We start from the raw sequence: 23,279 nt of genomic DNA on the forward strand, positions 1-23,279 counted from the left end.
AGCTTACGACGTTGACGTTGCGCTATTTGTTTTATTTAAAAACAAATGGCGTCAAAGATCAATCGAATAAACATTAATGTTATACATTGACATCTGTTCAAAATATATTGTAAAATTATAATATTATTCGTTTATTATATTTAGCAGTTACAATGACCGAAAGCTTGGTACTTATCACATTTTTTAGTTTAGTATAATTTTTATATTTTATATAATGTAATGAAATTCCTTGCAGAGTAGTCGAACAAAAACCTTAACAGAATCTATCGAAACGGTGTCGACAGAAGAGCCATTGGTAAAAAATAATTTTCAATGTTATTATAATCTTTGAAGCTTGGGTTTAAAAAAATTATTATATTCATTTCATTTTTTTAAAGATAAACCTTAGGTACTTTAAATGACTTGTGAACATACTCAATTTGTATACAATAAAAATAAAGCAAAATAATTATAATACCTTTATATATTTATTAGATACAATATTATTAGAGACCTAAACTGACATATCAAATAGTATGATAAACACAAAATAATTTCTACATCTATTTACTAGATTCAAGACCGATGGACTAATAACATAAGTTACCGACAACTAGTCGTATCTTCATGTATCGGCATCGTCCAAATGTGGTGGCATCCTTACATATACGACCTAAAACGTCTCGTGCCATTTCTCTTACTTTATAACGTATTTAGCGTATTCTTTGCGTATCCTGCATTTTACCTGGAACTCGCACTAGGAGTTGTTACAAAGAAAGGTGTATTGAACTGTTGGGATATATCTCCTGTTGCAAGAGGTAACTTTGCAAATGTAAATCTTTTAAGTTATTAACTTGAAAAAAAGTAAAAAAAAAAACAATTTTACTTGGTGGTATGGCTTTGTGCAAGACCATCTGCTTGCACCCACTCGTCACATATTCTACTGCTAAACAGTAATACTTAAAATTGTTGAGTTCCGATTTGAAGGTGAGTGAGCCAAACTACAGGCACAAGGGACATAACATCTTAATTCCCAAGGATAGTGGCGCATTGGCTATGTAAGGAATAGCTTAAATTACTAACAACGCCAATGTCTATATATCTTAAGCTAACTCTTAATAGAGAAATAAGTCTTTATTAGTGAAAGATTTCCTTTGATTATTTTCTTCCTCGAAACTATTTACAATAGGTACATAGTTTTACATACTTTTTATTTTTTAGGTATCGGTGTTGCAATGCTCATATCGTGCACATTTACGGCCTTATCATTAGGGGCAGTAAGTGCATGTTGTCTCGCTCTAGTGGTTCATTCCATTCATTCGTTCTTACCGTGGCTTCACTGTGCTTCCTCTGCGCACCCGCCGTGCGCGGCGAGACATAGACCGCTACCGAAAGGAAGTGAAACGCCGGCGCAGTCATTTTTTTTGTTAGTTTGATTTAATTTGTTCTTATCATATTTGTAACATATCATTTTTAATTATCTATACTTATACATATCTATCTGGGATGTAAGGGAGCACAACTATATCTAGCTGTTTCCAGCCAACTTCACCTGCACGTGGTGCATCCTGCCGAATAACAAACGAGGCTCTGGCGACCGACTAATGGCGGTATAACTATTCCATTAAGGCGTAGCTAAATACTGCAGACCGGTGACAGGCAGCAGCGTCATCTGTACGACGAGCTACGCTCTGCGATCACCAACCCGCCTGCCCAGCGTGGTGATTACGGGCAAAACCTTTTATGGCACACACCTATACGCAACGGTCCCTAGTTCCCGGTTGCCCCGCTGTTCCTGGCCAAGGTGGCGGTCATGGTAAGAGTGGGGCAGGGGGTGCTAAGAATCCCCGGGTTACGATAGGCCGCCAACACCGACTGACCCTGGCTACGTATAACGGACGCACGCTACGGCTCGACGAACACCTGGCACAGCTCGAAGAAGAGCTGAGGAACATAGGGTGGCATATTTTGGGACTATGTGAAATCCGAAGAAAGGGAGAGGATACCATAGCCTTAGAATCAGGCCATCTTATGTACTTCAGAGAGGTAGACCAACCATCCCAAGGTGGCGTCGGGTTCTTGATCCACAAGGCTCTCTCTGACAACATCTTAGAAATCTCCAGTGTGTCGGCAAGGGTAGCGTATCTTGTGATCAGACTCACCAAGAGGTATAGCCTCAAGGTTATCCAATTATACGCACCGACTTGGACACACTCGGATGATCAAGTGGAAGAAATGTACGAAGACATTTCTAAGGCATTGCACACCACCCAAAAGGCCAACTTCAATGTTGTCATGGGGGACTTCAACGCTAAAGTAGGAGTACATACTAGCAACGAATCGGTATTAGGACAACACGGATTTGGAAGCAGGAATCACAGGGGGCAAATGCTCATCAACTTTTTGGAGAAAGAAGGTCTGTTCTTGATGAACTCTTTCTTTAAGAAACAGCCTCAACGGAAGTGGACGTGGCGAAGCCCAGACGCTATGATTAGAAACGAGATTGACTTTATTATGACGGACAATAGGCGAATATTTAGAGATGTGATGAATAGTGATCACTGACTTGTACGAGGCACTCTAAATATTGACTACAAGCTCGAGCGCGCCCGTCTAATGAGGTCTACACTCCGACCAAAATTGCTCCAAGCCGTGGAGTCTAGTACATTTCAGTTAAAACTGGAAAACCGATTCGCTGCCTTGGAAACCAACACTAACGTTGACATCAACCAAGAACTCGACCAAGTGGTGGGTATCCTTAGGGACGGGGGGACGAAATTATATCCAGCGCAAAACACCAACAAGAGGTCCAAACTTTCGGGAGAGTCTCTAGAGCTAATGCGAAAACGACGTGAAGACCCTACAGTCACTTCGTCAGATCTTAATAAAAAAAATTCAAAGCTAGTAAGACGCGACCTCCGAAACTCCAATACACGCTCTATAAAAGAAACGATTGAGCAAAATCGGGGGTCGAAAGTCTTTGTTCAAAAACTAGGTCGAAGCCATCTGACGAAGCTGACCACTTCAAAGGGAAAAGTCGTCGCCTCTAAGCTCGAGATTTTTAGGGAAGTTCAGGACTTCTACGGTAAATTATATACATCAGTAGCGCCTCGTCCTCAACCCGACCCAGGGGATCCTAGAGCCACTTTAGCCCCCTTCACAGAAGAGTTGCCAGAAGTAAGCCAAGACGAAATCGTGATGGCTTTGGGGCAGCTTAAAAATGGAAAAGCCCCCGGGGAAGATGGAATTACGACGGAGCTATTAAAGGTAGCTGGAAAACCTTTACTAGTGCAGCTCCAAAGAATATTTAATTCTGTCATATTCTCGGGGAGAACTCCAAAGGCATGGAGCAAGAGTGTTGTCGTAATGTTCTTCAAAAAGGGAGACAAAACCTTTTTGAAGAACTACAGACCTATTTCCCTCTTGAGCCATGTCTATAAGCTGTTTTCTAGGGTCATCACGAATCGTCTCGCGCGTAGACTTGACGAGTTTCAGCCCCCGGAACAGGCCGGATTTCGAAGAGGGTACGAAACCATAGACCACATTTACACAGTGCAGCAGATTATACAGAAGACCGAAGAATATAATCAGCCCCTGTGCTTAGCATTTGTGGACTATGAGAAGCCTTTTGACTCTATTGAGACCTGGTCTGTTCTGGAGTCCTTACAACGGTGCCAAATCGATTGGCGATACATCCAAGTGCTAAAAGGCCTGCATGACGCTGCTGTTATGACCGTCAAAGTACAGAATCAGCAGTCTGACCCTATCCTCTTGCATCGAGGAGTGAGACAAGGGGATGTCATTTCACCGAAATTGTTCACTAATGCATTAGAAGATATGTTCAAGACGCTGCACTGGGAAGGGCGGGACATAAACATAAACGGCGAGTACCTTTCGCACTGGAGATTTGCAGACGATATCGTCATCGTGGCAGAAACCGTGCAGGACATGCAATATATGCAGAGCAGCCTGGCTGATTCTTCCGCTCGAATTGGTCTCCGGATGAACTTGGAAAAAACCAAGATAATGTTCAACGAACACGTCAGTCCGGAACCAATAGCTCTTAACGGAGTTCCTCTCGAAGTTGTTCAGGAGTATGTGTACCTTGGGCAAACTTTGCAGTTGGGTTAAAACAACTTCGAGGGGGAAGCACGAGTACAGCTGGGCTGGGCAGCCTATAGAAAACTCGGTCAAGTCTTTTCGTCATGAATACCGCAATGCTTGAAGACAAAAGTCTTCAACGAGTGCGTCTTACCGGTTATGACCTACGGAGCCGAGACGTGGACACTGACAGTGCGTTTGGTCCACCATTTTAAGGTCGCTCAGCGAGCTATGGAGAGGGCTATGCTCGGAGTTTCTCTGTAGGATCGAATCCCAAATGTGGTGATCCGACAGAGAACGAAGGTTATCGACATAGCCCAAAGGATTAGTAAGCTGAAGTGGCAGTGGGCTGGACACATATGTCGCAGAACCGACGACCGTTGGAGTAGACGCGTTCTAGAGTGGAGACCACGCCTTTGCAAACGTAGTGTAGGACGCCCTCCAGCTAGGTGGAGAGACGATATACGCGTGCCATTGGAGATACCTATGTCCAGCAGAGGACGCGAAAAGGGTGATGATGATGATGATGATGATGATGATACATATCTATATACTTAAGCAAGTAAATATTCAATTTAAAAAAGGTAAACTTAGCGCTACAACCCTAAATGGCTTATCTGCCTGGGCTTTGTTTTAAGTATAGGTGAATGATTTTCTAATTTTTATTTGTTAAGTAGTTTGTAGAGCTTAAAGCTGTAGTCATCTGATTTTCATGCATGAAAAATTCACCATTTATTTTTTTCAACAGTAATTTTGTATTAAATCTGAAACGCGATGGCTTGCAAGGCGGGCTTGGAAACGTGGTATCCGAATTGACGGTATACTACGTCATATCATGGGCGCTGGTCTACTTCGTGTCCTGCAAACGAATATATAGTTACTCGAAGGCATGTAACGCCATAATTATCTGTAACTGAATTTGTAGGTAGTCTCGTAGGTAGAGTCAACTCTATTGTTGCAGATGTCTAATGTTACCTTTTTGATGTTATAGGTAGGCGGACGGGCAAATGGGCTACCCGATGTTAAGTGGTCACCACCACCCATAGACATTAGCAGTATAAGAAATATTAAATTCCTTACATCGCCAATGCGCCACTAATCGTGGGAACAAAGATGGTATGTCCCTTGTGCCTTTAGTTAAACTGGCTCACTCACCCTTCAAACCGGGACGCAACAACAACAACGCAACGAGTTGTGCTGTTTAACGGTAGAATAACTCATGAGTGGTAACTACAAAGACAGGTTTGCACGAAGCCCTACCACCTAGAGACCACCTTTAAAATGAAAATATACTGTGTAGTGTAATGCGATTCTTTCATTTCATATTATCGAATTTATACACCTATCAGCTGTCTCTCGTCTATACGATTCGATTGTCTCTATACGATTTGACTGATGTAAAAATTAAGAATATGAAATATTAAAGTATGTATGTACGTTAACATGGTGTCTAATTGTCTATATTAGGTTTATCTTAAATTTATAATTATATTCAAATAATTTGGAAATCATAATGTCACGGCGGCCATTCTGAATGGAGAATGGTACTATATATTGGAAATCCTTGAGTTTGGTTTGGCTGAACTCGCTAATGTGTATTAAAAAATAGCTTAAAGTTCGACTCATAATATACATATGCGTATAAAGCAATTGCTGCTTTATATGAATTTTATTGTTAAATATTTTGGTTTCGTAGTTGGTGCTATTTAAAGACCTGTTAGCTTTCTTCGTGATTGTGAGCAGCGCTGCCGGCGTGGTCAGGTTGAAAGGGTCTTCGAGAATGTTCTATGAGTGCGATTGGAGTGTACTCCGTGATGGTTTACAGGTGATATAACTAATATATTTTAAGAAAAAAAGGAAATTATAGAATCTCTTTGCTAGCGGTAAACTTTAAACTTAATTTTTTTTATTATAAAATGTTGAATATCATCAACATAATATAAGTATTATCATGGTTACCTACTACTTAATAGTTTTAATTCTGTTTAAATTTATTATTAATGGTAGTGTAAATAATATTTTAGATTTGGCGCGATGCTCTCGAATATTGTTTCGTTCAAATGGCCGTGTCTCAAGGTACACTGATAATGCTGGGTTCATACTGTCCGAAACAAAAGAACATGCTTGGGAACACGTCGATGTACGCGTTCGCGATATCAAAACTTAGCTGTACTGCGAGTGCTCTTATACTTGGAGCTGCTCATGGTGCTTTGTACAAAGATTACGACAATAGTACAAATATATGGAAAGGTAATTTGAAAGTATTTGAACGTTTTCAAGCTCTTCTTTTTACTTCGTCGTATTCTCGGCGTCATGATCTGTCAATTTCTATTAAATATTTTTTAATGTATAAAACCTAATTTGGATCTAATCGTAAGATTTTTTTTATTAATTATAGGGTCGTCTTCTTCATTAATAATTTGGGCAGATTATGTAACAAGAATACCGGGAAATCAATTTTGGTCCGCTCTTATATTTTTCACACTTTTCGTGCTCTCAATATCTGCTACGGTAAGTGATAAAGGCATTCCATATTTTTGTCATGCGAGTATGAATGAAAATATATATTAATTGCACATTTGTTCATAACTATGCTTGGTAAAATAAAGTAGTATAGTATATAAATACATAGCTTAAACTGATTTGTTTTATAAGGCTTTATTGGTGCAAACGATAATGTCAACATTTACTGGACGCTTAGTACGAAAGATCACGTGGGTGTTCCTTATATTGATCTGCGTGTTGTTCTGTTTCATTGGAATCATTACTTTATGTACACAGGTAAAATATTACCAACCTAAACTTATTATTAACTGGACGAGTAGGAGCTGCTTTTTCTTAAATTGTGAATCTTAATCGGAGATTGCGGATCAAACCCGGGCAAGCACTATCAAAACTCGATTTTTCATATGCTTATTTGTATTAATTTTATCTTATGGAATAAGCTCATATTCAAAAGAAGACCTTATATTGCCCACCAGTGTGTTATTTACTGGCTATTTCTTTATGCGGAATTAATATATTTATTATTTATAGTACAGGATACTATATATATACAGGATATATATGTATATATATATATATCCTGTATATATATTATATAAATATATAGTATCCTGTACTATTAGTAGTTAAGTGTCCAATACTTTTTAGTGAATGATTCCATGGACATCAATTAATATAGTGGCTAAATTATACCATGCCCTAATATTTATTGCTGCTGTCCCATTTTGGGCGACAACACTTTTCTTCCATATTTCATTTTAGTCGCAATAATCTATTCGTCTTTTGTTTATTAGGGTGGAATGTATATCCTTAATTTTCTAATGACTTGGCCAGTTTCTAAGCCACGAACGCCCGTCGCGGCGTCGGTAGCCATAGTAATTACCTACATATATGGACAGACAACGTTCTGTGAAGATATTTATTTCGCCGTAGGGGAATACCCTTGCGTGTTCTTTAGGATTTGCTGGGCTTTGACGCCAGTCGCGCTTTTGGTGAGTTAATTATTAAAAGAGAATAAGTATTTTATTTAAATTATTGGACCCGTGATTTGGAATAATTTGGCAAAAGATTGAATTCAAATCAGCATAATTTAATTATCAATCTTATTTAACTTGATCGTTTTGCACTAATGTTATCTTACCTTGATGATTGATTACATGTAAATTGTAGCGAAAGTTTTTTTTAATGATTGTCTCCGCAGATATTGTTTGTGTCTGGGATAGCGTCTTGGCCACTAGCGGATATTGTAGCGGGTTGGATTCTTGTAATGCTTACCTTAGTACCTGTGGCAGTTTACATGACCTTTTATCTTGTCTTCAAATTTAGAGTTCGGGTATGTATTTTTGGTCGGTAATTACATTATATTCACATTCATTATTAATAACTTAGCGGAGCCATAAAACTTAGGAAACTCACAAATGCACGAAAGCGAACTGTAGAAAATGATTTATATTTTTTTACATTTAAACCATCTTTGAAACACGCATCATATGTACATTCATATTTTGCTAGAATATATCTCCTAAAATATTTGATGATACTTAAGAGAAAAAATAAACAACAAATTTTGAGGCTTCCTACCGTTCGGAAGTCTTTTTTTTACTTATTATTTTCATCCTGAAATTCAAAGCAGCTAATATGTTAAAGAGTTATTGTATAACGATGATTTTTGTTACAGAATATCGTGGGTAATGAGAAATAAATATTTATATTTTATAATGACGTATATATTATATGTTTTAGTTAGAAAAAAATACCTGTTACCGTTTTTGAATTGAAATAAAATAAAAAAATCAGAATGACACCATATTTTATTCACAAAATTTTCATAACACCAATTTGTTACCAAAATAAAAGATTTTATTAGTCATACACACATCCACTTCAACAACTTAGGAATCTGACTATAATGGATAACGCTCTATTGTGTTTCCTTTGATCTTGCATTCGCTTCATCCATTATAACCAGTTGTTTATTTACATTTCAAATAATAGGTTAAACGAAATTATTTTTTCTCTACAAGAGCTGTAATTTGAAAACAATTATTCATTTCGATTTAATATTATCAATTTTAAAATATTTAAAAATACCCTTTTATATAAATAACCGGTCTGGTAATATATTATTATAAATAAATGTCATAATTTTTTTCCACAATAAATTACAGCTATCGTAGTGAATCAATACATTTAGTCATTGGGAAACACTTTTTAATACAGCCTTGGAACTTAAAAACTATTATTAAACATAACTTAAATAATGAACCGCTCATATAAAAATAATGATAAGCATACTGCATGTTTAAAATCTAAGATAGACCGCCGAGTGTTCATTGCAAATATTGTTTTGTATATGAATATTTTTAATCAATTGCACATATTGTTCGAATTTGTAAATCTATTTCGTATAATTTAGTTGTTAAGTCTTTACTTCCATATATTTCATTGCACCGAATATAATCGTCGTTTGAGACTAGATAAAAAAATGTTTTAATTTTACTATTGCGAATGAAAACTAAAACGTCTATTATTCAATTTGATTTAGTCACAACGGGTGCGATGATGACGTTACGCCGTAGCGTAGCGCTGTCATGATAAACTCGTAAACATACGAAACTTATTAAAAAATAGATATATATCTATCTATCTATCATAAACGCGAAGTATTAATTAATGATTCAATAGAAAACAAATATGCTTCATTTTAAACTCTCATCGTTAAAAACAGTGTAAAACGTTAAAAATAAATTAGGATTACATATTTAATAATCGTACAATATCAGAATCAATCCTCATTAATAGTAGACACATATACATCGATTTTTTTTTTGTTTATTATAAATCATTTTTAATGACCCATTATTGGCACAGGAGCATTTAAGGTAATACACAAAAAGCTGCATTCTATAATTAGTAATAAAATTATCTCGTATTCACTCACAGTTGTTCAGACAATAATAACTATATCAGGAACGTTTACTATTCAGTACACAAACTAATTTACATTTCAACAGTTTATTATATCTACACTGAAATTGGAAAAATGTGATAAAAATTGATGCGTTAAATAAACATTTAATGTTATGATTGAAGGTCACGAGCTTGTGACCTGTGGTCTTCGAGCTACGGTCCGCGGTAAGTGGCTGAAGTTGCCCACAGACACTTGCGCGTTATTCGAGACTCAGATAATGGTATGCAATTAGCTCTTGGCTCAAATGCAGCCGTAATAATTCACACGCCTTAAACCACAGAACAGCCAAGTGATGGTAGGAGCAATGAAAATATCTGAACATTATATAACATTAAGATGAAAGGATTTGTATTCAAATAATGTGCAATTTTTTTTAAACAGTTTTTATGGCTTTTAGCTATTCGTTTTGGTCCAAATATTTATTCATAAGTTAATTCGATAAAAAAAAAATTAAAACTCTTTACAGATCGTTTTCATAAGCTGTATCATAATTACAATTTCAAATCAGATATAATTAATTGATACACATAAAGCATACATAAATTCGGCACATTCCAACTCCAGTACATATGGAACAATGAATATCCAAGGCAACTTAGACAAAATCAAAAGGCAGGCCATTGTTACAAGAATATAAGAATATCTTATTCTAAAGTGCTCAATAAAAATTACACACCGGCATTAAGGGGGTTCCCTCGCTCAGTCTTACGCACAAGAGGAGCATTACACATAATGGACTACACTTACTCATTATTTACAAATATATATAAATGTATTCTGCGTTCATTCGCCTTAGTTTGTTTTACTTGAGCAAAACAACTAATCATTACAATATTAATTGTACCTTTTGGTATGTAGAATTTACCTTTTACAAACTTTTAATAATGAAATTGATATTATACTTCCACAATTAAGAAGTACAGGAATTGCATTGTTTAATCAAATATCACAACTTGAGACAGCAGTTAATTTCATTTTTGGTGTAAGCTCCGCTCCTCATTTTTCTTTAAATACATGCAAATAATTCAGTGTCATTCGCAAGGAACGATATTTAACTTAAAATAGATTTGTGCAAAATAACATACATATTATAATAGCTCTACCAGAGAGCTATTTGGTGATTTAATATTATCTTTTGATATTAAAAGAATATGAGCGAAAATTATAATTATGTATAACTGCTATTAGAGCCAAATTCATTCATAATTATTTTTCTAAGGCAGTTCAATTATAGAATATAATTGATCAATGACCCACTTAAATAAATCACACACATTTTTTTTTTTCTTAAATTAAACAAAATTTTATATACTTTTGGCTCAGATTCTCAAACACTAATCATATGTAATGGTGTAAGTTTATATATTTATTAATAATGCCATTACATCACTAACTATACACTATGAGCTACCCATACTCCAAATAAACGAATAACAACAACCAAGTTATACATATAAAAGCTTAGAATGTTAGTCGTATATAACTCTGTATCAGAAAATTATGAAACTAAACCTATATCAATCTTCATTATGATAGTAGTTAAATTGACTAAGTTTAAGACTAAATATTTTTTATTACAATTGGACTTGAACCATATTGTGTTTTAGATAATTTTTTTAACACTTAAGTAAAAAAGCTCTATTTAGTAGCAAACTCAAAAAGTTCCGTTATGATTAATTTGATTCTAGCAAAATATTTCTTTTCAAGGCCTCGATATATCGCCTTCCTAGTAAGTAAAGTTATATACACATTAAAAATGTGCTTCCAACAACATTTATTTGAGATCAGCAATCGCAACAGATCGTAATCAATACATTGTTGATTATTGATCTAAAATGCAGCTACACTCCAAAAGTAGTCACATATAAAACAAAATTAATTTAATAATTAATTGTTAAATACTTGTAAAATTTCCATTCACCCCAACAGGAAATTAAGCACTCATACACAATACAAAAATTTCTTTACCAACAGAAACGATGCATCACGAGTTGATTTTGAATAATATTAAAAACAGACGTCCACAGAGGCCAACGGCGAGATAACATATATTCTATTTAAATTTAACACTTACAATATAACAATATTTACGACTAAACAATCTGTAGTAATTGTCCTTTCACATTCCATATCACAATACCAAGGGCACATCACTCACTGCCTTACTTTCAGTCCATCGAAGCACCGATTCCATAAACTCTAACATTGAACAATCCATTCAAAACCCTTACTTATTAAATTAATCTAGGACGAAATCTTAAGTCCAGTTGTTTCATAATTCATACATTCACATATCCTTTAAAATGCAATCTGGTGTAGAATGCACAATTTGTTTTTATTTTCATTCATTGACACAAAATTAGCATGCATTGGCAGCACAGAAAAATATAATTATAATTTTAGTACAATATAATGCAAAATATAGTCAATATGCAAACTGTTGAATAAAAGCAAAAAGTGCACCTTCTTTCTATTATCACAACAATATTCAATCTTTGTACTTTACATCAATATTGAATTTTTGATGCATGATTGAAAGAATGATGATCAATACAGAACCATGTACGAGGTTATACATTACATTAATTTTTTTTATATTTTTTAAAAATTTATAACAATTCCATATTGTCAAGATCTTAAATCTAAAAAAAGGAGTTGGATAAACATATCAACATGAAATATATTCTATAGAATTATTAATTTACAAATTTTATGTACATTTTAGAAATAAGAAACTTTTTCAATGTTTTTTCTTTTTTCACAATTACAGCCGATAATGACAACCGGTAACTCAAAAAATCTCGACTCGAGTAATATACATGAACAATATTTACATACACGTAATTTTTCCTAATGTTATGACTCGCAAGATATAATTTTATCGAATATATTTTGTGATGAAATATATGCATTGATGAAACAAAATGTTTCTATTTTGCACTCTATACAAAACATTTATTTACAGCTTGTCTTATTTACACTAAATTTAAATAAGAGTAACAGTTTCTTAAAAAGAAAATATACACAACTTAAAAGAGGCAAAGACAAAGTTACTTTCAGTGAAACAAATAACAAAAATTCATGAAATATTTGTGCCAAGAAATAAAAAATAAAATGCAAACTAACAATCCTTTCAATTCAATTTTAAATGTACTTACTATTATTAAATAGAGTGAATTCGTTGTGCAGTAACAAGTCTTTGACAGGCACAGTTAACTTATTATATACACGGGCTCACATTGAAATCACTTCACTGCAACTCTAATATAATATTGTCTGAAAAATTTAGGCCCAAGATATTGATCTTACTCTGGTTTGCCGGGGGGACGATGTGGAACAAGTGTGTCGTGACGACGGTACATTAGAAGGTATGGCATTCGTGGAGGCTTTGGTTTCAATACCTGAGCATCTGTCACTGGTGTCACAGTTGAGTCATCATACCTTGAAATATAATTAATTGATTATTAATAACATTATTTTTTAGTTCCATATTATTTTAAATCAATGAATTTCCTCAGTCAAGTTTGTCTACATATATAGTGATTTATATCACTTTCAGAGACGAAAAATAAGTAACATCATAGTGCATTTTGTGTGAATAAATATAAATATTTTAATAATTATTATGAAATTTTATAGATCAATTAAACAATAACATTAAAGCAATGATAAAATAAATCTCAGGTAAGCATATTTTAAACTAAAATATCAGTATTTGTTTATTTGCTTACCACCTTACAGCTTCGTATTTAAGTCGCAAATCTCATAATTATTGTTAATAATCATTATATTATGTTAATAATTATAAGATTTTTGCAACTTAAATATGAAATGAAATTACTAAATATAGAAATTTATAATTATATATGTTAGATCTCACCTTATCCAACCCGCTTGTCCATGGAAAGTGTCCGTAAGATAATGTCCCTTAACTGCCTCCACTCCTTCATGATAGACAACTGCAAACAGCTTGTAAAGACGTTGCTTAGTCGTATGCTTGGAAGACATTATCTCTGTAAACATTATACTACATTTTAGATATTCTGTATAGAAATGAGTGTGTAATATATAAATCATTTTAGTTACTCAGTCATGTTTGTCCACAATTTAAATATTGTTTTCAGAGACGAAAAATAAATAGCATCATTGTAAAATAAATTGTATAAATAATATATCATATTTAATTTTATCCTTTAATATTTTTAAATGGCTATGTAAGCATTTGAATATGTAGCAATATAACTGTACTTATAAAAAATATATATTGTATACATACTAGGATCAATCTTAAGATCAATAGGGAAGTCAATATTCTTGACGATCTTTGCTGTGTGACCTTCTGCATCCAGTTGGAAGCACTTAAGATGCAGCAGCAACACCACTGGCAGCTGTTCTAAAGAAAGCTGCTGCCAGGCATCAGAGACACCTTCTAGGGTGTCCTTGCCTGCTAAGAGCTCTAAAGCATCTTTAACGGTGTTAGAACGCTGTTAAAAAAAGGAAACAAATTCAAAAACAATTTTAATTTATTTGTGTTTATGTTATTATTATTTCATTGATATAAATTTTGTGTTTGTTGGTGAAGAAAAACGTTTAGAGTAAGTCTTCGTGTGTCAAATTAAATGAAGTATATAAACTAAAGCATAGACAGTTGTCATAGACATGTCCTAATATATGAAAGCACATCTTGGGAATGAATTGATTGCATCGAAACTATTTAATGTTTTAAAAAGTGATCAAATTTGACGAAAAAAAAACTGACTTCTTTCGACGATTGTTCTCAGATTTTATGGAATCGGTGGTAATTTTTACTCTACAATCAATTTATCAATGTTGATATAAAATATAAGATGGAGCGCTGTTGCAGCAGCTCACTAGGCCTCACCTCAATATCGAGTTGCAATGTGAAGAAAGGTTGCACGGCGTCGGTGACGTCGTGGTGCGGGGCGCGGTGCAGCCGCAGGCGCGTGCGGCCGCGGAAGATGTCGGCCACGGGCGTGCGGCGCGCGGCCCAGCGCCGCTCCACCGCGCCGCGGTTGCGCGGGCCCATTACCTGCAGCGCGGACAGAAATTGTCACATGTCCACGTTTTAATGAACAAAATCCCTGATAACCTATTCGTTTCGGAGACACAGACGATCTTGTAAAACTTTAACACTATTTGCTTACCTTCCATTCATCATCATCGTCTTCTTCTTCGGCAGGTTGTTCTTGAGCGACAACACCGTTCTGTCTTCCATTGCTGTCTTTTGGTTCTTCCGGCTCTACTAGTTTAATAAGCTAAAAAAGAACATGTCAAAGTTTACACAGTTTTTTTTTTAAATAAAAGTGTACCTAATTTTCTTTTTAGCACAATTTTTTTTCTAAGTTGACAATTATTGCAGTACGAGTTAACGACAGAAATTTTATGTTTGTGTATGTAAATAAAATTTTCAAGATTTATAGTGTTCAATCAGTGAAGTATGTGGTAATTATATGTATAATCGTTAAATTAATTAATTGTTATATATATATTTCTTAATATTGCTTTGCCTTATTCTTTACCTCAAGCATTTCATCATTTAGCGAGTTGAGCAAACATCCAAGGAATTCTTCGGCGTCCTCTTGTCGGCCTTCTTGGGAACCGGGGAAGGGACGCAGAGCTCTTAGCACACGAAGCCCTGCTGATCCGTCTAGAGGAGGTCCAGCAGGTACTGCAGGGGCTCCTGCTCCAGAGGGTCCGGCTTCACCTCGCCCGCGTCGAGCAGCGCTAGCCAGTGGACTGAACTCATAGCACAGCTCCACCCTGGAAGTAGAGTTTATAAGGATAAGTTTTTAAACAAATTTGAAATAAATGCTATACTCTGTCAAGTAAATATTATTTTTTGTTATTAATGGAGTGGTTAGTTACTTTACTGTTTTGTGGCACATGCTATGTCAGATCAATATACATCATATTACTTACATAGAATCAATTACGGGTGTGCTTGATTTCCCACGACGTGTCTGATATGGAAGTGCTTTTAGCATGTTGTAGAATGGAGGGCAGGCAATTAATGCCTGTAGAATTGCATTTACATAGCAGTAATTGGAGCGGTTCGTCAGACCGCGGGGCAAGAGCGAAACAGGACGATTTTCCAACTGATACTTTGACAAAAATTCTGAAATACAAAAGGTTTAGCTATAGTTTAAATAAATAATTAAATTAAACATTTTAGCAAATAATGAAAGCTGACAGCATTGATAAAAATATAACGAGTCCATGTAAGTAAATTATTAATAAATTTAATATAATATAAAAAATTACTATTTTATAGGTAAAGATATATCTTGGATAATTACCTCCCATTCTGTATGAATTAGGATCATCACTAAAAGGCGATGGTTGAACTGGTACTGTCGGTGAATTTTCTTTTTGAATAGGCACTTCTCGGACCTCGGATGTAGTGGGGGTTGCTGGCTTTGTTGCAGCCGGAGCTGGTGCGTTTACATTGCTCACGGCGTTCACTGATGTTTTCTCAGAATAAGATATAGTAGGCGCTGTCGTTGCTGGTCGTACAGTTGGTATGGCTTTATCTACTACAGAAGTCAGCAATGGAGATGCATCATATGGAGGAACTTTGGCTACTGGTTTTTGAACATTAGTAGCTGCCGGTGGTGTCAAAGTTGTAGGACTGGACGGTTCCTCAAGCGGAACTGTCGAGGGAGAAATTGTAGTGGTTATACTGTTACTTTTGTTAGAAAAAAGGCTAGCCCAAGATTTTCCAGGAGCCGGTTGGGGTTGTGGTTGCACAATTGGTGGGGGAATTGGTTCCCCGCGATTTCTAGGTGTAGGGGGAGGAGGAAAATCAGATGCAGTAGGAGCCGGTGGCGGCAATTGTGGCGCAGGTGGAGGTTCGGGCACTGCAGCTGCTTTTCTTGAATGTGCAAATGGCGATTTGTTTGTCACTATCACTGGTGGCCCTTGAGCGTGAAGAGTAATCGATATTGGCATGGGAGCCTTACTAGGTGGCAAAGGTGGCTCTCGTTTAGGGTGTTCAATCGAAACTGCCTTTTCAATATCTGCATTTTCAGTAGATGGAGAACGATTTGTATTTCCATCACGCTTCTGTCTATTGCCAAAAGGTGCTTTGGGCGTAGAAGCTGATTGTTGTACAGGCACAGCGGTAGGGACAGTAGGTTTGGTTGGTTGCTTATTTCCAGTAGAAAAAGGTGCAGTGGGTACTTTTAGCGCCTTTGCAGGCACCGGGGGTACTTTTGCACTTGCTGTTGGAGTATTTGCATTTATAGCAGGTGTCTGAGGGAATGTTTTTGTCATATTTTGAGCTTGGATAGTTTCTTGAGGTTTATTTTCAGGTATCCAAGCAGGCTTAGTGGGATCTGTCTTAAGAGTTGGTGAAGTCTTTTCAATTGGAGGAGTAGGCTTTGGTGCTATGACCTCAGGTGTACGTTCTTGTTTTGGACTACTCGGTCCCTTACTGATTTTAAGATCTTTTATAGGAAGTGCTTCAACACTGCTTGTAACAGCAGTTGTTGTAGTTATTGCGGGTGGTTTTTGTTCTTGACTTTTTTCAGTTGTAAAATTTTTGTTGTGATTCTGACCCAATACAAAGTTCTTAGCATGTACATTGAACTGGTGTGGAGTAGATTGATGTGGTGGTTGTTGCGGAATAGGTATAGGCGTCGGGTGATGTGGTGGCGGTAGATACATCGGGGGCATATATTCTACAGCACCTTCAACTGGTGGACCATATGGTGGAGCAGCATAGTGTGCACTTGCATAATACGCATCTACTGCTTCTTGTTCCATAACAACTTCTTGCTGATATTCATCCGGTCCTTTGTCACCTGCATCACCCTCAACAGGTATCGGATACTCTTGATAGTATGGTGGATACGCATACGGTCCATACACTAAAGGCTGATACATCGGTAGATGGTACAATGGCGCTCCTTGAGCTTGAGCTGCCGGGTAGTACTGTGAATATGGTACATAATACGGAGGAGGTTGCGGTGGAGGAGGTGAAGGGGCTCGTTTGTTACGACGTTCTCTTCTATGATTTCTGGAATTTCGTTCAACTTGTTGCGGAGGTGGAGGGACGTACTGCGGTTGTGGTGGTTGATAGTACTGACCCATGTATCCATGCACATTGACATTAGCTGTGACCTGGCTCACGTATACATTAGGAGGGCCAACCGGCCACTGATGAGGCGGAGGCGGCGGGTATGCGGGCGGCTGCACGTAGGGCGGCGGAGCGTGTGGCGGCCCTCCGGCACTCCGCTGCGGCGAGTGGGGCGCCATCTCGCACTCGCCGCCCGACAGGCTGTCCAGACTGCTCGACACGGTCGGTGGTCCCACCGTGCTCGATGAACAAGACGAAATATCTATTAACACATAATTTGAAAAAGCTGTGTAAGAACTAATTTCTTAAATATATATTCTTTTAAAATACTATTAATTATAAAATTTCTTAATGAATTTACTTTCAAAATCAGATGCAGAAAAAGTACATTTACATTCAGCAATAGCATCCACAGAGAATTATTAGGTATGTTTTAAGGTTTGTACACTAAGAAATTATATAAAAAAAAATTTCTTACCTACAGCAGGGTCAGTCCAACCGACGGTTGCGATGGTGGCCGCAGTTTCAGGTTTTTTCGCAAAGAGTGCACACTGCAAACTGCTTAGTTCCGCTTCTTTCACATCTGACAAGTCTAGGAACTCATATTCCTGCAACACGCCACAGATTTTCAAAAATGAACTTACATCTAACACGCTTCTTTACATACCACTCTTCTTAATTTTTCTATTTTTCAGACAGTACAAAAATAAAAAGATTTCGAATACGGCTTTATTTTTTCTTCTTGATATAAACTTTTTTTTTTAAATTAAATATAGCATAGAAATCAGTCATTTTAAAAAGTCATCAAATGTCATTGTAAAAAGCATAAAAAGAAAATATTGAAGTATAATTTTATTCTTTGTGTATACTTATACTAGGTTACTATAGAAGTTATAATTTATACTCAAATATTATAAATATATTAGTATAAGCCTAATTACACCATGTTGTATATGATTTCAAGGATTTTTTTTTTTATTTCAAATTTACCAAGTTACGAACATACCAATATGTCATGAGTTTACTACTCATTGCATGTATGTGTATTCGAGTGCATTTGGCTTTTCTGATCATCTGAACATCAACATAAGAAACTCTTGTGTGGTTAAAGCACTAAGCATTTTACTTTGATATATTTTTTATATTTAATATTTATGGATCTTGTTTTATGAATATAATAATATGTAAATATGAATTCTACAAAAGCATGGAAAATTTAAAAATAAATTGTGTTTTTTATTTTAATATATATTGTATAACTAAAAAGAGATTTACCATGCTTAATGGATTTTTAGGCAGATGTATACAATGATTTGCAATTTAAATAAAAAGTAATGATTTGATTATTGCCAAATGGATATTTATATTATCAGAATAAACAAACATTCAATATGGTGTTTTTTTAATTTTATTCAGGCATTTTATTTTAGATTTATAAGTCAACAATTGATTAAATAGTAGTAAAATAGATTAATATGTTCAAATATGCCTTAACAACTTTATAACAAAACAGTTTAAATGAATACAAAATAGGAAAAACTAATGGTTTTCAATTCACTAAAATATATATAATTAGTATATATAAATTTCATATATTCAACTCCATAGCATGTGAAAGTTTGCTTTCAATATAAATAAAAGATTATTCAATCCTTTAATTATATAATTTATTCTGATATATTTTCGCATATTCTGTTAATGTTTTGAACTAGACAGAAAATTTATATATTTTTTAATACATAATGATGAATTGAATGAGAATATAAAATATTTGTGTAAAAATTAAAGGTATTATAATAAATTAGTGTGTTTGCCCAGTGATTGAAATCTTTACTAATATTATAAATATGAAAGTGAGTTTGTTTGTTACATTTCACATCTTAACTACTGAACTGATCATCATGAAATTTTGCATCCACATTATCAGGGGTACAGAATAGGACAAAGGGTACCTAATACTTCCCCCTTCTCACGCAGGCGAAGCCATGGAATGAAACTAGTTTAAGCATAATAATCATTATTGAAAATTTTAAGGACAACATATGTTAATATGCATGTCTCCAACATTGACAAACAAGGAGAGAAAGAAACTATAAAAACAAATGACTAAGATAGGGTAATATTTTAGGATTTAAACAACTTCAAGAGTCAGTACTCCTTTTTTCGGGCAATGTTTATGTATAAGTTTTAAAAACATTGAAAATGCCTGAGTTGCCAAATAAAAAAATAGGGGAATATTAAATGATAAGAGATTATTTTAGTGTGCACTCCTTAGGAATGAAAACCTGTTATTATTATTATATTTCTATCCAATATTGAAAATTGTAAGCAACCTTTAAATTTTGACAAAAAATCCTGCTAAATTTCTTTAGCTAGTTTTTATCAGGTCTGAGTAATTCCAGGTAGCTTAGCAGTAGCTTTTTCATTTAACAATCAGTAAGTAAATAAATGCTTATACATATTTAATATGGAATTTTTGATTCGGAAATTGGATTTCCATATTTGGAATATGACAAAGCTATTTTTTTACACTTTACTTATACTTGCACATGTATAAATAAAATAAACATTCAACTTTGTGCAATAAAAAAATAATACATTAGGAACTGAGAAAGTATATAAAATATTTTTTACTTTCAAGACCTTGAACCACTAAAGAGAGTTATGAAAAACCAAATTTGAGCTGTGTTTGGTTTTTCAATTATTGAAGAAATATGCAAGTTGAGAAAGATTCATTATCAAATAGTTATATATAAAGAATATTTTTTATTATGAAAGCTAAGTAGGAAGATATTCATATTTTGAGTAATTTATACTAATTCATTTGTTGAATACAGTATAAATATTACATATGCGATCTTTTAGAACACATGTTTATTATGAATCTCAGATTAAAAAAAACCTTATTTAAACCATATTATTTTTAAGATATGTAAGTTTACAGTAAAAAACTTACATATCTTAAAAATAATGTAATGTAAGTTTTAATTGAATTTTAATGTCAAAACATAAATTATGTACTTGAAATTGAATAATTGTATTACAGTTTTGTCGGGTTGTATTTCAGTAGTATTCTGAGTTTGCCTAATTCACTAATATTGTTTGTGGTGAACAAAAAACATTTATCATAGCAAAAGTGTCATATTTACTAAGCTAATAATATGTGGTGTTCATTTCCTAAAATAAGAAACAATGTTTTAGAATATTCTGTAATGCATACAATGTATTAAGTTTCTTTGAAGTTGGGATGATAAGATTTTATTTGATACATTGTCTTATCATCTGTATAATATATAAATATTTTTAGCAAATTATTTATCAGAACAATTACTTTTATTATATATTATTCCATAGCATATAATGAAAATTTCAACACATTAACCAATAAATGACTAGATTTACTGCATATATGTTTATAGAATAAAGTAATAACTTTCATTATATGTCAACATTTTCTAGCTATATTGAACTTATACCACTTGGAGTAATGGAGTATTACATACTTTTATGACTTCCACATATACATAGACGAGTAGAGAACATTGAGAAAATTAACCTTGATACGTGATGCAAAAAGGACGGTAATGACAATATACTGAACATTGGACCTCATTACACTTGTCAAATTTATAGGTTATATACATCCTATTATATATATAACTACATATTAAGCGTAATAAAATAATATACATATTGTAGAAAAGCAACATTCTATCCAGCATAAAATATTATGCAATTGGGTCGATACTGACCAAATAACAACAACAAATCCATCTATGCACATGTGGTTTGTCAAGTCATGTAATACGATGCAATGCAAAAGTGAAATTGACATACCTAGAACCAATGTTTATTTAATCGCTTCCATCTCAATCCCTCTAAAGCATGATTATCAGCTCTCGTCTATATCTATTTTTTTCTCGTTAAAACTTAAAGCCGACAAATGTGCGGAACATTTGCGAGGACTATAAGATGGCGTAACAACGCTCGGTTGCCGGGTGCAATGTATTGACAAATCAACAAACTTTGACTCTTATTGCATAAATTCGAATTCAGACCCCATCTACATAATGAAAACTATTAGCACTTACCTCCCACGTGCACACAAATTCTGGAAAGAGATATTTTTTCTAATGTAATGGCCAGTTTCAATATCACCAAAACAAGAAACAAAAGCCAAACAAATTTTTTTTAGAATACTGCAACTATGTTATCCTTACCGTTTTCATCAAATCCATGGCCTTTTACAGAACACCATTACGAATAATATCTTGGTAAATATTACATATGCAAAGTAACTGCGGCGTTGCGGAATAAAAATCTTAGAACTGGATCGACGTCGAGGCCATGCACTCACCAACACATAACAGGATGTGACGAAACCCGCGCCATTTTCAACTTAGGTTGTGTAGCCAATAGTATTGCTGATTTTGGCTCATAGGCAATGAAAGAGCTACATTTAATTGAATGTTGTCATTCTGAAGCGGATATTCATAGAGTATATCCACAGAGTACATGACAACTACGTTTTAGATTTTATTTTTGGTTGTCATTTTCATTTTATAAAAGTAAATGCTTTATATACTACTTTTTGTACTTTTAATATAATATTATAAATTAAAAATATTTAATGAATGATAATTTAACATGAAAATTGTAATGTATAAAAATAATTTGATTGTTCTTACTAGTAATAAAAATGTTGTATAATATTTTTAATAATATTTTATGGTAATACATAGACCGCAAAACTTAAATTTGAAATTCCAGAGAACTTTAAAGTTAAGCCGATTATAGACTAGCAGTACCAAACGCTACTGTGGTACCACTTTTTCGTTATGGATCAAAACATTATGAAATTGAGTTCTTTCTGAGAATTAAATTTGACATTTATGGTTTTCAGTTCTAAGTGGTTGAAGGCTAGTAAGTGTAACGAACACCTTTTAAGTGGTTACATTTTTTTATATAATAGTAAATTCGAATATTGTAACGAGCGAACAAATTATAAGTAAGTTCATTGTGAAATGCAGTAAATAGTAATAAAAGTCGATGATATGAACGATGATAAAACATATAACCTAAACTGTTTGTATGCATGACAAATGATCTTATATGTAAAGCAATTAAAAATTAACTAAAATAATACTCGTAATTAAATAAGACAATTGATACTCTATTAGTATATTTTTATTAATTTTATAGTATCATGTCTTATATAACCGTCTGAAGATCCATTTTTGGCCGAGGCTGAAGTTGATTATATATGTGACAGTTCCAAATTGAATGAGAACATCGATAATTTTAATACAGTTTTTTTTCTTGCAATTTTAGGCAATTTACTTTTAATCAGTTGTGACAACTTTGTCAGTATAATAATATATTATATAGTGACACTATGCACAAAAAAACTATTTTATTTCTGAACAAGAACTAATCAAAGTTATTTAGTATTTATTTATGTAGTTTCTTGAAATTGTTATTGAACCCACATTTAATAAGAGAATACAAATCGATTTAAAGTGAACTTGTGGACTTTCATATTAAATGGTAAAATTATCGACCTCTGAGTTGCCAGAGGACTTGAATGGTGAAATTCACTAGAATTTTCTGCCATTTGCCAGGTCA

General features: G+C 34.2%; 2 protein-coding genes across 5 annotated transcripts; one reads left to right on the top strand and one right to left on the bottom strand.

Moving 5' to 3' along the window:
- Positions 1 to 56: 56 nt before the first annotated feature.
- Positions 57 to 8,387, top strand: LOC126774199 (sodium-dependent proline transporter-like). Its single transcript, XM_050495604.1, has 12 exons — positions 57 to 167; positions 236 to 295; positions 554 to 797; positions 1,201 to 1,405; positions 4,829 to 4,967; positions 5,777 to 5,905; positions 6,105 to 6,330; positions 6,479 to 6,591; positions 6,736 to 6,861; positions 7,380 to 7,577; positions 7,787 to 7,918; positions 8,264 to 8,387. The coding sequence occupies exons 1-12, from the start codon at positions 153 to 155 to the stop codon at positions 8,285 to 8,287; spliced, it is 1,611 nt and encodes a 536-aa protein (XP_050351561.1). The 5' UTR covers positions 57 to 152; the 3' UTR covers positions 8,288 to 8,387.
- LOC126774162 (ubiquitin carboxyl-terminal hydrolase 10-A-like) lies at positions 8,379 to 22,004 on the bottom strand. Of its 4 annotated transcripts, none has more exons than XM_050495533.1 (11): positions 21,875 to 22,004; positions 21,746 to 21,765; positions 18,137 to 18,262; positions 15,874 to 17,916; positions 15,497 to 15,692; positions 15,097 to 15,337; positions 14,722 to 14,832; positions 14,439 to 14,606; positions 13,833 to 14,040; positions 13,437 to 13,569; positions 8,379 to 12,997 (listed from the first exon to the last, which is right to left on the bottom strand). In XM_050495533.1, exons 4-11 carry the CDS (start codon positions 17,831 to 17,833, stop codon positions 12,862 to 12,864), a joined length of 3,153 nt encoding a protein of 1,050 aa, XP_050351490.1. In that variant the 5' UTR covers positions 17,834 to 17,916; positions 18,137 to 18,262; positions 21,746 to 21,765; positions 21,875 to 22,004; the 3' UTR covers positions 8,379 to 12,861. The 4 variants fall into 4 exon arrangements, with proteins under 4 accessions (XP_050351490.1, XP_050351488.1, XP_050351487.1 ...); XM_050495531.1 differs by having other exon boundaries at positions 18,133 to 18,262; XM_050495530.1 differs by lacking the exon at positions 21,746 to 21,765 and having other exon boundaries at positions 18,133 to 18,262.
- Between the last annotated feature and the right edge of the window lie 1,275 nt (positions 22,005 to 23,279).

Source organism: Nymphalis io, chromosome 16 (genome assembly GCF_905147045.1).
Source record: "Nymphalis io chromosome 16, ilAglIoxx1.1, whole genome shotgun sequence".
NCBI classification, from domain to species: Eukaryota; Metazoa; Arthropoda; class Insecta; order Lepidoptera; family Nymphalidae; genus Nymphalis; species Nymphalis io.